Source organism: Rhodnius prolixus, unplaced genomic scaffold (assembly GCF_049639745.1).
Source record: "Rhodnius prolixus isolate KJV_2025 unplaced genomic scaffold, Rpr scaffold_20, whole genome shotgun sequence".
NCBI lineage: Eukaryota > Metazoa > Arthropoda > Insecta > Hemiptera > Reduviidae > Rhodnius > Rhodnius prolixus.
The window spans coordinates 205,922-223,597 of NW_027411595.1; the positions used below are offsets into that span (position 1 = coordinate 205,922).

Sequence of the window (17,676 nt, forward strand, 5' to 3'; positions counted from 1 at the left end):
AGACTATATAAATAAAATCAATTAAGGAAAAAAAAGGTAATTTGAACGGTATGTTCAAGGGCTGAAGGACTATGTAGGTTGCTGGGTGCTGCGTTTTATAAGTTATCAAGCTTCTGGTTGCGGCTTCATATCTTTTGGGTGCCAGATTCTCAAATTCCGGCCATCTTCATCTCCTAATTCGTAAGCGTTGTTGGATATCTTTTGTGACACTGTGCACTTCTTATATTTCAGCACTAACTTACTAGAAAAATCTTTAGAGGCATCAGACAAGACAAACTTCCTCTTCCATACAACCTGTCCCGGTGCGTAACTCACTTCTTCTCAGGTTTTAGATTCGCTTGGCTTTCTCATAGCCTTTGATCAGATTCTGCACTAATTCCCTCCAGACATTTTTTATATTACTAAATTTTTGTGCATGTGCCTCTCTCGATGCGACGTCCAGCCCATCCGGGTCGGTATTGTTCTGCTGGACGTTGCTGTTGAATGCCTGAAGTTCAGGTATATTCAGGAACGGGTCAGTCGTTTCATGTTTCGCCGTTCTTAGGACGAATGCTATCTTCTGCAGCAGCTGATCTCAATGTTTCTGGTTGTCACTGACGTATACCCAGGCGCCACTGTAGCCGAGCGGTTAGAGGCGAGGCCTGCAAAGCTGATATGCATTGTGGTACTGGGTTCAATTCCCGGTCTTAGGCCTTGGATTTTATTTAATTGTTAATAAAAGAGATTTACAATAAAGTATGTTTGCTAGTCGCCTTCGTCCACGACACCTAATTGGTACTTGGACGTTAAGCCACGTCTGAAAAAATAGGCGATTACTTTACTTTTTTTTAATCACTGATGTATGTTATGCCCTATGTTGTATACTAATGCGGCCGAGGGATGAAGTCCAGTATACAAGCTCTTCTTCTCACCGCTCGCAGGTACAAGTGACTGGATGGCCCTGAAAAGGACCGTTCACAAAAAATATGTCGGCGCTTGACTCGCCTATGGCGCTCCCCAGCGGGGAAGCCGTACAGTTGGGTGGCCCTGAAAAGGACCGTTTACACTGTTGGTTGAAGTTACTGCGCCGCTCCGAGAATGGCTTGATCCCAGCGCAAGGCCACAGCCAAAGGGATGTGAGAGGCCCTGAAAAGGGCCGTTCGCTAATACCAGTCAACCGGCTTTGGGAGCCCCGGCAGTGTGGCCAGCACCCCGATAAACCCCGGTACCAATTGGCCTGGTCCTCGCTCGTATCTCACACTGTGGCAGCGCTGGTGATTCGTCTTGCCTTCGTAGCTGGTGACTAAGGCGACTCGTGTGCTGCACTTCCTTCTTTCTTCAAAATACAGGGGTTAAGTGATCGATTTTTTGTTCTGGTCCGGACAGTGAGGTCCTTTGGCCGGTACAGAGATCCAGGTTGAGAGTAAGGCCCAGTCAGCAATCTTCCAGCTAAGGTAGCTATTTTGGATGTTTTCCCGTTGAAAAATTATCTTGGACTGCTGCAGACACGGCCGATTCTGCCCTTTTTATAGCGAAGTCGACCGTGCCGCGCCCTGGCGTCGCGACTGCGTCGCTATCTCTGTACCGTCCAAAGAACCACACTGCCATTCCAGAGTCTTGAGAAAGACTTTTTAAAATGGGCTATTTGCCTCTTTTCCTTCTTTATTTTTCTTTGATAAACAATCATATGTACATATAAAAATTATTTTTTCCCTATTTACAAAAATTATGTAGCTGTTCAATTATGCAGCAAAGTGAAGTTGGGGTTCCAACATGCCTCCGCCCTAATTGAAGAGCTACGTTGCAAATCGCACTGGCCGCCTGATGGTCTAGTTGACCGATGCTCGCTTCCTTCATCGTTGGCGGTGGAAGGCTCCGGAGGTTTTGGTGCATCCTGTTGGCTCTCCTCCAGTAGGTAGGCTGGCTTGAGGCGGTCCAACGAAACTCGGTCTTCCCTACCGGGTAGTTGCACTGTAGCCGTTTTGTCATCCCGTTTCCGCACTAGGTACGGTCCTGAATAAGGTGGCGTCAGTGACCGCTTGTGAACCTCTTCTCGTAAGAATACATGTGTGCACTTTTCCAGGTCCGGGCTGACGAAACATTTTGTTTGCGTTGGACCGATGGTTCGTGCCCATTCCTGCCGTAACAGTTGTAAACTGGCGTCTGTGGGTTCTTGAGTTCGAGGAGGCATGAATATTTCTCCGGGCAAACGTAGTGGCTGTCCCAACACTGCCTCTGCTGCGCTTACCCCGGTGGTTCTCCTTAAAGCCGACCTTAGTCCTAGCAGGACCGTAGGCAAGGTCTTTGTCCATTTGCTGGCCTCTTCTAGCCTCGTCCGAAGTGCGCTCTTCAGGGAACGGTGCCATCTTTCTACCATTCCATTGCTTTGTGGATGGTAAGCCGTTGTTCTGAGTTGCGTGATCCCTAGAAGTTGCGCTAGCTGGTTGAACAGCGTCGACTCGAATTGCCTTCCTCTATCAGTTGTTAGGCGGACTGGTACTCCATATCGAGCTATCCAGTGGCGATAGAAGGCCTCTGCCACAGCGGTAGCGGTGATGCTAGTCAGAGGTATCGCTTCCGGCCACCCGGTCGCTCGGTCGACCATTGTCAGGAGATATTCTTTCCCGTCTGATGGTGGGAGTGGTCCGACTAAGTCTAGGTGAACGTGTTCAAATTTCTTGGACGGCATGAAGGTCCCAAACGAGGTCGAGGTGTGTCGGTTGACCTTGGCCCGTTGACAGGGTACGCAGTGTTTTGCCCAATGGGCTACGTCCCTTTCCATGTTTGGCCAGAAAAATCTAGCGGTTACCAGCTTCCTTGATGCTCTGATCCCTGGATGGCTAAGGCTGTGCAGATTCTCGTAGATTGGCTTCCTTAATTCCCCTGGTACGTATGGCCTGGGTGTTCCCTTTGTGGTCTCGCAGAAAAGACTGTACTCTGCACCAGGTACCGGAACTAGCTGGAGGCGAAGAGTCTCCCTTTTCTCTTGGGTATCGATTTCCTCGTCCCGTTTCTGAGCTTCAGCTAGGTTCTGAAAGTTGTTCAGTACAGTAACCTCCGCAATCCTCGATAAAGCATCAGCCACGGTGTTGTCCTCTCCCCGCTGGTAGCGTATATCCGTGGAGAATTGAGAGATGTAGTTCAAGTGCCGTAATCTCCTGGGACACAAGGTCTTATTGCTCTGTAGCATTGCGTAGGTTAGTGGCTTGTGGTCGGTGTATATTAGGATATGCCTGCCCTCAATCATGGGTCTGAAGTAGCGTATTGCCTCATACACTGCCAGAAGCTCTCGGTCGTAGGTGCTGTAGTTTTGTTGCGCCTTGTTGAACGCTTTAGAGAAGAAACCTAGCGGCTGTAGTGTGTCCTCTTCCTGTTGCTGTAGCACTGCTCCCATGCCGATGTTGCTGGCGTCACAAGCTACTGATAGCGGAGAGTCCGGTGAAGGATACGCTATGCATGTTGCCATCGCAAGGTCCTCCTTGGTCTTCTCGTAGGCCGCTTCTGCTTCCCTCGACCACACTATAGGCGTCTTATCCCTGCGTTTAGCGTGGTGGAGATATTTGTTGAGCTCTCTCTGGGTGGTGGCTGCGTTGGGAAGGCACTTCCTGTAGAAGTTTACCATCCCAAGAAATCTCCTTAGATCATAGATGGTGGCTGGTTTTGGTAGTTCCCGAATAGCTTTCACCTTCTCCTGGAGTGGGCAGATCCCTTCTGGTGACACGGTGTACCCCAAGAAGCTGACTGTCGGTTGTCCCAGTACACATTTATCAGTCCTTAGCGTCAGCCCTCGCTCACTCAGCCGCTGGAACACTACTTTTAGGTGGGCTTCGTGTTCTCGCTCATCCTTGGACGCAATGAGTATATCGTCTACGTAGACGAACACGAATGGTAGATCCCTAAAAGTGTGGTCCATGTATCGCTGAAAGGTCTGGGCTGCGTTTCTTAGACCGAACGTCATCTTGACGAACTCGCATAGGCCAAACGGTGTGATTATAGCCGTCTTCGGAATGTCTTCTTCCGCCACTGGTATATGATGGTACGCCTTGTTTATATCCAGAGCGGAGTAAATCTTAGTGCCGTATAACTGAATCGTGAAGTCGTGCAAGTTAGGCACATTGTATCGGTCTGGCACGGTCTTGCTATTCAGCAGGCGGTAGTCACCGCAAGGTCGCAATGTTCCATCCTTCTTCTCAACCACATGCAGTGGGCTGGCCCATGGGCTCTTGGATGGCCGACAGATACCGTCGTTCATCATTTGCTGGAACTCCTCTTTGACAGCTTGATACTTGCCTGGCGGCAATCTTCGCGCCCTGCTGCATACGGGAGGCCCTGTAGTTTCAATGTGATGAAATATCCCGTTGTTTTGTCGTACCTTACGTGAGCCAACCTTCGTTAAGGTAGGGAACTGTAGCAGCAACTCCCTAAATGGTACGTGCGGTGGTACAGTAGATAGCTCTAGTAGCTCCACGACTTCAATGGACCCTATAGTTGCGAGTCCTGTGGTCCGGTCTATTAGACAGCGCTGGGCCAAATCCACCACCAGGTTGCTTCCGGCGAGAAAGTCTGCCCCAAGTATGTGCTGCGTGACGTTGGCCACGATGAAATCCCACACGAACAGTCGGCGTAAGCCAAGATCCAAGCTCTTCCTTTGCTCTCCATAAGTTGGGATTGGAGTGCCGTTAGCCGCATACAGGCTGAATCCTGAGTCTCGTTCCCTGGCCTTGTTACAGTTGGGGATGATGGATATCGCCGCGCCAGTGTCCACCAGGTATCTTGTCCCTGTTTTTATGTCAGTGACGAAGAGACGGCGGAATTTATTAGTGGTAGCGGCTTCCGCCTTCCCGTCTACCGCGTCCCATTTGTTGACGGCTGGCTGGTGGTCCCCCATTTGCAAGGTTTCTTGCACTTTGTGGCCTTCTCCCCGAACTTGTGGTGGTAGTAGCAATACCCATCCTTGGGAGCTCCTTGGTCACGGTTCCGGGACCTACTTCTTCCACGGTTGCTGCGCTGAATGGTAGTGGCCAATGAAGAAAATTGCTCGTGCAAATCTTGCAGTTGCTTCTCCAGTCGAGCCAGTCTGTCGCCGTCAGTATCCCTCACAGCGTGAACAGAGGTATTGGAGTCTACCTCCATTACCTTGTCTGCCACAGTGGCCAACTTGTCTAGGTCGTCCTGTTCAATAGCGGCTAGAATCCCTCTCACTCTCTGCGGTAGTGCTCGCAGCCAAACGGTACGTAAGACGCCGTCCGACATCGCTGTACCCGCTTGGTTTTGCATTTGTCGCAACAGCTGTGAAGGAGTCATGTCGCCAAGCTGTGTTTGTTCCAGAAGCCTTAATATCCTTCTCTCCTGGCTTTGACTGTAGATAGCGATCAGATTTTCCTTCGTTGACGTGTAAGGCACTGGACCAGGTGACTGCACTGAGCCGGCTATTTGTGTAAGCACCTGATATGGTAGCTGACCAACCAGGGCTTGAAATCGTCCAGCCTCGCTCTTGATCTTGTAGGCCCCAAATAGAGCTTCGATTTGTAGAAACCATAATGCTGGATTTTCCTCCCAGAACTGGGGTAACTTCACGAGGCTTACAGCCTCTGTGTCCGGTGCAGGCTCGAGCGGTGCGTCCCTCGCTTCAGTCATCACGTCGGGGTCACCAATTGTTGTATACTAATTCGGCCGAGGGATGAAGTCCAGTATACAAGCTCTTCTTCTCACCGCTCGCAGGTACAAGTGACTGGATGGCCCTGAAAATGACCGTTCAAAAAAAATATGTCGGCGCTTGACTCGCCTATGGCGCTCCCCAGCGGGGAAGCCGTACAGTTGGGTGGCCCTGAAAAGGACCGTTCACACTGTTGGTTGAAGTTACTGCGCCGCTCCGAGAATGGCTTGATCCCAGCGCAAGGCCACAGCCAAAGGGATGTGAGAGGCCCTGAAAAGGGCCGTTCGCTAATACCAGTCAACCGGCTTTGGGAGCCCCGGCAGTGTGGCCAGCACCCCGATAAACCCCGGTACCAATTGGCCTGGTCCTCGCTCGTATCTCACACTGTGGCAGCGCTGGTGATTCGTCTTGCCTTCGTAGCTGGTGACTAAGGCGACTCGTGTGCTGCACTTCCTTCTTTCTTCAAAATACAGGGGTTAAGTGATCGATTTTTTGTTCTGGTCCGGACAGTGAGGTCCTTTGGCCGGTACAGAGATCCAGGTTGAGAGTAAGGCCCAGTCAGCAATCTTCCAGCTAAGGTAGCTATTTTGGATGTTTTCCCGTTGAAAAATTATCTTGGACTGCTGCAGACACGGCCGATTCTGCCCTTTTTATAGCGAAGTCGACCGTGCCGCGCCCTGGCGTCGCGACTGCGTCGCTATCTCTGTACCGTCCAAAGAACCACACTGCCATTCCAGAGTCTTGAGAAAGACTTTTTAAAATGGGCTATTTGCCTCTTTTCCTTCTTTATTTTTCTTTGATAAACAATCATATGTACATATAAAAATTATTTTTTCCCTATTTACAAAAATTATGTAGCTGTTCAATTATGCAGCAAAGTGAAGTTGGGGTTCCAACACCCTAAGTTTCGGGGTATGCATCTATTCGACCTTCAACTTTTCATACCAAGCATCAGGCCTGGAAGAGTCTGTAATTGCACTGAGTAACCCCTCGCTCAGTCTAGAGAGCGCGTCAGCCGCCTTATATAACTTAACCGCACGATGAACGATTTCGAATTCGTGCTCTTGTAATTGCAGTGCCCACCTTCCTAGCCTGCCACTGGGATCTTTCAGCGTCATTAACCACCTTAGAGAACTGTAAACTTCATGCCCTCTAGAAACGGCCTAAATTTTTTAATTGCCCACAGCATGCTTAAACATTCTAGTTCCGTTGCCTTCGAAATTCTGTCTGAGAATAGCTCCAAGACCTGTAGTCGATGCGTCAGTCTGAAGGACAAATGGGCGTTCGAAGTCAGGGCAGGTGAGTATCGGCGCTGAGACCAGTCGATTTTGTAGCTCCTGTAGTGCTCTTTCCTGCCGGTCTTACCACACGAACTTCTGTTTTTCTTCAGCAAATCCGTCAACGGAGAAACCAAAGCTGAAAAGTTGGGCACAAATCTTCTGTACCAACTTGCTAACCCAATAAACCGCCTTACCTGTCTTGCAGTTGTAGGACTAGGGAAGTTCAAAATTGCGGACACCTTTTCTGGGTCTACCCCAAGGCCATCCTCGTTTACTATATATCCTAAGTATTTTTCCATGATAATGTCAGGCCGCTCGTTCTAATTCTTTTCGATGCTTCTGAAAAGTAGGTGTGGCGATAATGATTTCATCCAAGTATGCGAAGACGTACGGTTCTAGCGTGGGTCCCAGTACATTAACTATAAGTCATTGCCATGTGGCAGGGGCGTTATGTAGACCAAACGGCAAGCGGCAAAATTGGAACAACCCTCTATGCGGTACGGTGAAGGCCGTGCGCTCTCTGCTGTTCTTCTCCACAGGGATCTGCCAATATGCGCTCTTGATGTCCAAGGAGGTGAGATACCTACCATTTCGTAAACGATCCAATATGGCAGACACGTACGGTAAAGGGTATGCATCTCGCTTGGTGACTCTGTTCACTGCCCGATAATCCTCACAAAAGCGGTACTTCCCATCCTTCTTCTTTACCATGACAATTGGTGATGACCACCCACTACTTGATGGTTCCACTATCCCATCCTTCAGCATTGCATCAAGTTTCTTATTTATGGCCTTTTGTATAAAGGGAGACACTGGGTAGCATCGCTGTTTTAGTGGGGGATGATCCCCCGGGTCGATGATATGTTCCACCCGATCCGTACAGCCCAGATGAGGTGGTGACGCTTCTCGGAACTTCTTGGTGACTGCTCGCAGTTCTTCCTTTTGCTTGTTCGTGTGACTGATGACTTCTATATCTGCAGATTCACAGGCTAGGGCTGGATCCCCTGACTTATGTAGCCTTAGCTACGTCCACCACAAGTGACATTTCACGCCAAAAGTCTATCCCAAGTATCAATTCTACATTCAGAGATGGTACAATCAAAACACTCAAAATCTTTTCTTCCCATTCAGTTCGAAAGGCACCACAGCAAAGCCTTCTACAGAGCACGCCCTTCCATTTGCTAGAGTTATCTGTTGGTTATGAATGAATGAATGAATTAAGATGTTTATTGATTTGACTTATTCAAGTACATACAGAAATATACAAAAACATCCCTAGACAATGATCTTTCGACCGTCTGTCAAGCTGTTATCAAACTAGAAATTATACAAAATAAGACAAAATAATAACAAATTATAAGAAACAAATACTATAAAGAAAAAGACATACTCGTGACACTAATAATAATATTCCCTTCTAACTAAAAATTAAATTCTTTAATTAAAAAATTTCTGTAGGAGGATGCCGCTGCAACAAACTTAACCAAACCCATCCAGTCTCCGCCATTGAGATAGAACACACATTCCTAATTATCCAATTGGCTCCTTTTAAATCAGGTTAATCTAAATTCTTTTAAAATTGGTCACACTGCCAGAAAATGAAACTTGTCTTCAATAGCATTTAGATTGCACAAGGAACAAACAAAATTTCTGTCTTTTAACCAGGGTTTATAATTTAATGGCAATGACTCAGTTCTGATTTTAATGCAAAATTTGATATGTTCAAAATTATTTAACTTTAAATAACTTTTGTTTGAATTATAAGTGAGTTGGGAATACAATGTATGGTAGATAGCGGATTGTGCTTTAATTAAAAATTGCTGTTTAAATTCATGTTCAATTTGATTAAGGATAAAGTTTAAATTTTCCTGGACATTACTGCTTTTTAAATTTTCTAAATTGATTGACCTGTTATATTTATTTGATATATGTATCCATTCTTTGAACCAATAAATTTTTCTGCTAATTATTGCTTTTGCCATCATCAATGTAGTCTGTCAGGTGATACACTCTAATGATATAAATAATGTGCAGCTTCAATGTAAACAAATACAATGGGGATAATCCGTCTCTAAATACAAGGCATAATTCGGCACATTTCTTGGGAGTCCAAACAATCTTTTTAGAAAATACCTTTGAAGCTTTTCTACTTCATGAAAGGCTTGGAACCCCCAAATCTGACAGGCATAACACATTACTGATCTAGTGGAGTCCTTAAAAGTATCAGTAATTTCACATGAATTCCACATTTTATTGAAAATATATCTCAGTCTCGTAATGCACTCTGGTGGAGCGTACTTATAAAATTCATTAGGGACTCTATCTTGGCACGGAGCCTTATTATTCTTACAATTTTTAATCACTTACAAAATTTTCGCGCTCAAAAACTCTATCCAAATCTAAATCTACAGTCTAAATCTTCTAAATCTACAATCTAAATCTTCAGCATATGAAAAAGCACTAGCATTCAAACGAGGGTTTAGTAATTTTTCAAAATAGTTGACCCAATTTTCTATTTTTATGGAAGAACTCGAAATAAATTTCCTTATTTTAATTTTATTTATAATACTCCAAAATTCCTTATTACATTAACCAGTTTCAAATTGATAATTAAATCATTGTAATAATCCCACCTTTTAGTTAAACGTACTTGTTTGTATAATTTGTTGGCTGAAATATACAATAGTTTTATTGCTTGGGAGTTGGATTTCCTAAAAATATTTAAAAGTACAAATGATCTTTTCCGCAACTTAAGACATTCAAAATCCATCCAGGGTTCTCGAGCTACTGATTCAAATTTCTTACCACCCCTCCGGTCCTCCGCTGCTCGCTTGATGCAAGATAGAAGGTATTCCACTTCCTCTTTTACACTTCCGTTACAGTCTGCCATATTGAGATGCTGTACAAGACGTCTCTGGTATACTTCTTCATTGTTCTGAACCCAAATCAGTTTTGGAAGCAATGGAGTAAGGTTTTCCTCGTAGTGTTTCATTCCGGTAGATAGTTGTAGCGTAATAGGCATGTGATCAGAGAATGTATCAGCCAGTACTTTAAAATCGTGAACAAATGGCAAACATGGTGTAGTTACTAATGCAGCGTAAGTAGGTGACATAAATTCTGACATGTAAATTTTAGAATCTGGCGTGCAGCTGATAAAAGTAGAAGTAGGCAAAAAGTACTTTTTATCTTTAATAAGTTTTAGAAATTCTGTTTTGTCTTTATTTTTCAAAAATTTAATTACTATCGGTGGTGTGCTAAGAGGGTTCTTCATTCTCAATCTGTAACACTCAAAAAGATCGTTCGAGCAATTGAAACTAATGTGGTCGCAAATTTGCTTAAAAATAGTATTTAAATTCTCATTTTCCCTCACAGGAAAGTTGACGATCTTTACAGCGTTATACTGAGTAATTTGCTTCAAAGAGTTCACTTCTTTTTTTAGAGAAATATTCTCTCTGTTTAAAGGAGTATTTTCTTTTTTGAGCTTGAGAATTTCTTTTTTAGTTTTCACTAAGTCTTTTTCAACTGATTGAAGAGCTTGTTTTAAATTCTTTTCACACAAATCGACTTTCGCAATGATCTGTTTATTTTCTTCTTTAATTCTAGCCGTGTCCTCTTTCACTTCTTTAATTAACTTTATATCTTGCGACATAGCTTCCATACGAGCAAGTAATAGATTCATAACATTGGCATCTCCACCACCATTCCTCGACTGACTATCCCCACCTGTACTAACTTTTGTTTTGGGCGGATCCATGTTATCAGTAATGTTCAAACTAGTGAAAAAAATATTAAGTTTTATGCACAAAATTCAATAAAATCAGCACTTTATCGAAATTAGATTAATATAAGTTTGCACAAAAATGAAAGAAAAAATCAAATTAGTGCACTGATCACAATTAAAGACGTTTTTTATACACCAAAAAAGAGAAAAAAAAAACAAAAAACAAAAAAAACTTATTCACTTGAAGAGCAAGTTCAATACGTCTGCAAACAGCAACGGCTCAAGGCCAACTCGGAAACTCTTTGTCTTGTAGTATTGCATTGTAAATTTTTGTATTGGAAGTCCCTCCAGCCGCGGTTAATTATGGGTAATTCATTTACTTCCGGCAACGACACTCTTCCCCCCTTCCCTGCACGCCCAACCACTCCGTCAATGGAGGATACTCCCTCAATGTCCATGCCGTCAGGGGGTGATGCAGATCTTAAAGCCATCAAGTGCCGATACTTCATTGACAGGCTTGATCGATGGATTCAGAATGCAAAAACCTTGGACACAGATGTTCCCGAAATTGTAACTACGGGCCAGCGGCTTTCCTCCGGGTTTTTGACGTTGTCCCAGACTGTGGACGGGGAAGTGTGGGAATGGCTCCGAGCACTGGTCCCGGAGGAACGAGGTCCGCTTGCCAGAGCCTTGACAAAAAGCTTTGCCCAAGCTGAGCTAGTCCATTTGCACCTATTCTAGATTCGTCTATTTTGTATTGCGCGCCTGCCCCTCCTGGCCCAGTTTCGCAAGTCTTGGTCTCGGACGAGTCGGTGGTCGAACTCGCGAGGAGACAATTACAGGAATTGGTTATTCCAAAGATCACCACATTCGAAGGGGATGTTCTCGCTTACCAGGAGTTCAAGCGTACCTTCCAGTTTGAGATTAATAAATTGTCCCTGCCTCCTCATAGGCGTCTCCAAGCTCTTAAGTCCTGCCTGAAAGGGCCCCCCCCTGTCTATTATTCAGAATTCCACGCCTACAGAGGAAGGTTACAGCTCTGCCTGGGAGACCTTAGATGCTCGCTATGAAGGCAAGTTGCGCACCGCCAGTGCGTTGTTCGAAACCTTCCTTCAGGTCCCGGAAGGGAACCCCACCATTGATGAATGTATCGCTTGGATTTCTAGGAGGCAAATGCTACTAGATCAACACGATATTCCCCAGCCGTTGGACTTCCTTTTGTGTCACATAATTCTGTCGGCTTTGTCTGCTAACCTCCAAGAAGAGTTTAGGAAGAAGTATTTAAGATCCTTTGATGAACTGCCCCAAAGTGCACAAGTACTAGAATTCTTGAAAAATCAAGAATACAAGTCCGCCCCTAAAATATCATTAAGGAAATCCACCTCTCCGCCCCAAGACGTAACAGCTCCCTCTAGTCGTCTCCCTGAAGGCCCCTCCTCCCAACAATCTGAAACCCCTTCCCTTCCTAGAACATTCTTTAAGCCTTGGGCTGTCTCCACCTTGAAGCCCTCCAAGACCCACACACCCAAATCAGCTAAGTCTCCGTCCCCTTCACCCAAGAAATCCTCTCCATCCTCTTTTTCTATTCCTGCCCGACGGACACCCCCCTCCACATCGAGAGCTCCTTCCCCTCCAGTCCACTCCTTACGCTGTTACTTTTGTGACGAGCGGCATCAGATATCTAAGTATAACGAATACCTGCGACTGCCAGTGAGCAATAGATGGAGTTTCATCACTGAGAACCACTTATGGGTTAACTGTTTCTCCAAATCTCACTCAGTGCCTCAATGCCCTCGAAGTTCTGAGTGCTTGCAGTGCGCTGGTTCTCATCACACCACCCTTCATCCCCCTCCCTCCTCTTCTAGTCTAAGTCAAAGGACTTTACTCGATGTTGTCATTCCCCCGTTAATGTCTTTAAGCCCTAAGCTGACTAAGAAACTTCCTGACCCTTCTCCCAAAAGAGCAGTTCCTCACCTTCGAGATCACGTTTCTTCTCCTTCGACTTCTTCTGGTAGCAGCATCCTTTCTTCACTCCCAACTATCTACTTTGGTAGTGATTCACCAAAAGCTAGCTTTTAGGGATTCGGCCCGCGCGATACCATTCCCCAGTCCTGATATGTTTTGTCGAGTTTTCGCCGAAACTGTTTCTTGTATCACAGACATAAACAACAAAGCAAATCTATTTTGAAGTATTTCCCCTCCGATTTGTCGGTATCCCCTCCTTGGAGTTACATGGTTTACCTCCTTGGAGGAGATGGCCAGTGGTATCGCGCGCGTGCCCTGTTGGATTCAGGAAGTGAAGTTAACTTAATGTCGAAGGCCTTCGCCAAGGAATGCAAATTAAATTATACTCCTATGACAGGTGACATTCGGGGAGTAGGAGGTAACGTTGCTACGCAAGTCATAGGTTTTGATTCAACTAACATGAGACAATGTCCACCGTTTACCCAACTAAAAGTCCCTCTTCGTATAGTTACGAGAACCATCCCTGATGCCCCTTCTTCTTATTTTCCCGTGGGCAATTGGTGGCATCTAGAAGGCAAACACTTAGCCGACCATACCTTTAATGAACCCCGTCCGGTCGATGTAGTCCTTTCAGCTTCCGTTTTTGATACCATCGACCTCGGACAAATAATACGCTCAGAGAATGGTTCCCCCAATGCTCGATTGACAACCCTGGGCTGGATCATATCTGGTCCCTGGAAAAATTTTCCATCAAATTCCCTGAGCAATCAGTTTCCCCTAGCATATCTCCGTCCTCTATGCAAAATTTGTCAACTCCCCAAGAGGAAGTCATTCCTCAGCTATCTGCTCGTCCAACTTTGCCTATTCCGCTTCCTCCTCCTAAACCACAATGTTTAAATAGAACGCGGCGTCCGCTGCAAATCCTTATCACGCCTGATTCTGAGCCTTTTCCTCCTACTATAATTTCTGAGGAAGTCATTCCCTCTGAAGATTCTACCCTGCCTGTTAATTCCCTTTTATGCGATCCTGTGTCGGCTGTCTCTATTCAGCCTATAGTACTCCGTCTCAGCTCAGAAAAATCCTCCCAACCAATTCAGCATCCCTTCGATCAGGTCCTGTCCCGCCTCATGGAAAAAATGTTCTCCCTGGAGGAAGTGTCTGAGGTCTCACCTCTTACCCTGGATGGATTGAAAGCCGAAGAATGCTTCGCCAAGTCACATTTCCGACTCCCTGATGGTCGTTTTTCAGTAGCATTGTCACTTAAGACTAGGCCTTGTTGCCTAGACGAATCTAGAAAAATTACCCTAAAACGCCTACTCCAAACTGAGTCTCGTCATGCAAAATACCCACAGCTCCATACTCCCTATGTCGAGTTCATGAAAGATTACTTAGAGTCTAACCACATGGAGTTAGCTCCTCCACTCAAGTTGGGTCAAATTTCTTACTACATACCCCATCACGCTGTCCATCGCCCAGATGACCCCCCCGGAGAAGATTAGATTTGTATTCAATGCCTCCCAGAAGTCCTCATCAGGCGTTTCCCTCAATGAGCTTTTATTTCCTGGTCCAAAGATACAACTAAACATTTGGTAGGTCGTTACCCGATTCAGGACTGACAGGTGGGTATTCACTGTATTTGGATCCAGATCAAAATAACAGGATTCTGTGCAACGGAGTTTATTCAACCAAACAATTCTCAACTCAGAACTCGCAACTCGCTACTCGTAACTCGTAACTCGTAACTCGTAACTCGTTTCACATTTGTCTGCTTCTCCAGATCCAAAACCCAAAACCAAATACCAACTTAACTACAAACTGAATACTAATAATGTTTTTAACAAACTAATCATATGATAGTTATTCCAGTTCTCTAATTAGAAACATATGTTATTCAAAAATATAAACCCATATGTGGTGCACTAACACCCTCCACCTTGAAACGATCGGGATGTTTCAACAACTTAACTGTGAAATTCGTCCTCATGACAAATCAACTTGAATAATGGTATTCCAAACTCGGACCTATTGTTCTTTACCACAACCCTTCTGATGCAACCTTCTTCACTGCCGTTATCCCTGTTCTTTTCTTGACTCCTGCTTCCAGATCTATTATGCCTCTTACTACTTTTTGCGGTGACACAGACCCTCTAGTCTTCTTCCTCTTCGTTCCTTTTGATGGCCGATTATTACTTCTATTCGTTCGGTTCCTATTTGCGCTTCTACTTCCTCTCTCAACAGATATTGACTTGCTTCTACTACTACGTTTGCATTTGCTGTACCGCTTTCTCGGCGATAATCTTCTACGACGAGATCCGTTTGGTGTCTTTGGAGTGCGTTTCTTAGTAAACTTTGGTGGCAGCCATTTGTATTTCTCTTTTCTCGTTTCTTCTTGTGTTTTTCTTTACCCTTGGTCTCGATTGAACTTTCTCGCGGAAGGTCACTAGCAGAATGATCAGAAAACGCATTCTTATTACGGCTGCGTGACTTCACACTTTTTGATTCCCCTTTTCCATTTAATTTCTTCTTCCGTGATTTCTTTTTCCCCGCATTACTGCTGTCTTCATTTTCATTATCTGACTCTGAACTACTGTCAGCATCCGCGCTTGAACTGGACGTTGGCACATTTTTCTTCCGCTTCTTCTTGTATTTTGCTTTATTCTTGGTCTTCTTCCTGGAAGAAACACGTGACGATTGCGTTCTGTCTCTTTTGTTTCGCTTTGTATTCTTTTTTTCTTTTTTCGGCTCTACCCTTACATTTCTGGTAGGCGATGGCGGGTATTTTTTAGTGTCGACGTTAATGTCGTTACCACTTCGTGCATCTTCCAAAGGTTCAGTAACATCTTTAAAAGGTGCAGTAATTACGAAAGCTTCTCTCAGTCTTGTAATCTTTTCTTGATGCGTTCCCCGGACAATAATTCGTCCATATTCGTCTCTAGCTTGTTCTTCTAATTTTGAATCGTTTGCCATAAGCAGTGTCCTGTAGGCTGAAACTTTTGTCTCTACCTCATCTTGAATATAGCCTTGATGTTCTACAACCGCTTCCAATTCAGTACGCTTTTCTTCGATTCTCCTCTTGTGTTCATGATCAAGTATCTCACTATTTGGTTGTTTATTGCCAGCTGAATCTATTTTCTCCAAATCTTCTTCAGTTTTATAATTAACCTTATCTTTAGATTTTTCTACTAATGTCCAATTCCTTTGGACCCAACCATAAGTTCCAGATCCCCTTGGGGTGGTTAGACCAATTCCATTATACGTGGCATGGTAATTAACAGATTGCCTGTTTGCTCCCCAATTGCCGCTCACTATTGGTGATTTTGATACCTTTCTTCCTGCTTCATACTCTTCTAAAACCTTGTTTCTAGCTTTCACCAAGGCTAACTCCGATTCCAGCAAGAGTCTTTCTTTTTGTTGTTTTACCTTCAACTCCTCCTGTTCTAACTCCTGCAACATATTCAGTTTGGCCACCTTCGCCTTTATTCCAGCTGCTGCAGCTGCTTCCATGACTCTTTTTTCTTTAAGAACTTGTTTTAAAGTTTTCTCCGTTAGCCATTCCATCATGATAGTTTTCTTCTATTGACGATCAAAGAAACAAAACCCTTGCAACTTAACAAATACACAATGAACAATATAAACCAACCAAAACAATAATCTTAATATATATAAATCTCGTGTCACAATGTTTGTCCTCAATGGACTCCTAAACCACTTAACCGATTATAATAAAATTCGCACACCATGTGCAGTTCGATCCAACTTGAGAGATAGGATAGTTTAAATCTCAAATTATAGTCGCAATTTTAATTTATTGCTAATTATTTGTCTGTTATTATTTGACAGTCACAATTATCTGTTAACTCCAAATGATTCTAACAAATGTCGATACCTTTCGACTGGGTTGAGTAAGTAATCAATAGATGGCGCTGCTATGGTAAATCTACGAACGTGTCATATAAGCTACATTAATATTCAATTTTTGGTATCACACGTTGTTGGCTGTATACGATAGAGTGGCAAAAGCGAGGTTTGCCTCATGCCCACATTTTGGTTTGGCTTAAAGATAGAATCCGTCCTGAAGAAATCGATGAAATAATTTCAGCCGAAATTTCAGACCCATTAATTGATCAAGAATTATTTGATATTGTCACCAAACACATGATCCATGGGCCATGCGGTGCTTTCAACATGACGTCACCGTGCATGGAAAATGGAAAATGTAAAAAAAACTTCCCAAAGCCGCATACGAATGACACGATCACGGATATTGATGGTTATCCAATGTATCGCCGCAGAAGTACTGAGAATGGTGGCCACACATTTACAATGCGACTGCCGAACTTTCCAAATCAAGTTGAGTTTGATAATCAGTGGGTGGTACCATACTCACCACTACTTTCAAAAACTTACAAAGCTCATATCATTGTTGAGCTTTGCAGTTCTGTTAAATCAATTAAGTATATTTGTAAATATGTAAACAAAGGCAGTGATTTGGCCATATTTGAAGTACAAAACATAAATAAAAATGACGAAATAGCACGATACCAAATGGGCAGATACATTAGCAGCAATGAAGCTATTTGGCATATTCTCAGCTTTCCCATCCACGAAAGAGATCCTGCTGTCCAACATCTGGCAATACATCTTGAAAACGGTCAACGTGTATACTTCACTGAAGAAAATGTTCTCCAAAGAGCGTTCGAAGCTCCGAAAACGACTCTAACTGAATTTTTTACATTGTGTCAAAAACCTGATGTTTTTGGCCAATTCGCGAAGACATTGGTGTTTGGTGATGTTCCACGTTATTTCACATGGAACAAATCCAGTAAAAAATGGGAGCCACGGAAACAAGGAAAACCACATCCTTCCATTACAGGCATATTCAAAGCTAAGACATTGGGGAGACTTTACACGGTACATCCAAAGCAACGTGAGTGCTTCTATTTACGTTTGTTATTGGTGAATGTTCCCGGACCAACGTCTTTTGAATTTTTACGAACAGTTAATGGTCGAGTATTCAATACATACCAGGATGCATGTCGTGAACTGCAATTGCTAGAAGACGATAACCATTGGGA

The 17,676-nt window shown here is 44.2% G+C and overlaps 2 protein-coding genes across 2 annotated transcripts in view; both read right to left on the minus strand.

Moving 5' to 3' along the window:
- LOC141451958 (uncharacterized) overlaps window positions 1–17,676 on the minus strand; it is a 338,906-nt gene that overhangs the window by 157,586 nt on the left and 163,644 nt on the right. The window lies entirely within an intron of this gene.
- LOC141451985 (uncharacterized) lies at window positions 14,610–16,277 on the minus strand. Its single transcript, XM_074123803.1, has one exon. The coding sequence runs from the start codon at window positions 16,160–16,162 to the stop codon at window positions 14,723–14,725; it is 1,440 nt and encodes a 479-aa protein (XP_073979904.1). The 5' UTR covers window positions 16,163–16,277; the 3' UTR covers window positions 14,610–14,722.

Bases quoted from the DNA above. Each gene is read 5' to 3' on its own strand.
- LOC141451985 (XM_074123803.1), bottom strand. From the start codon at position 16,162: ATGATGGAATGGCTAACGGAGAAAACTTTAAAACAAGTTCTTAAAGAA.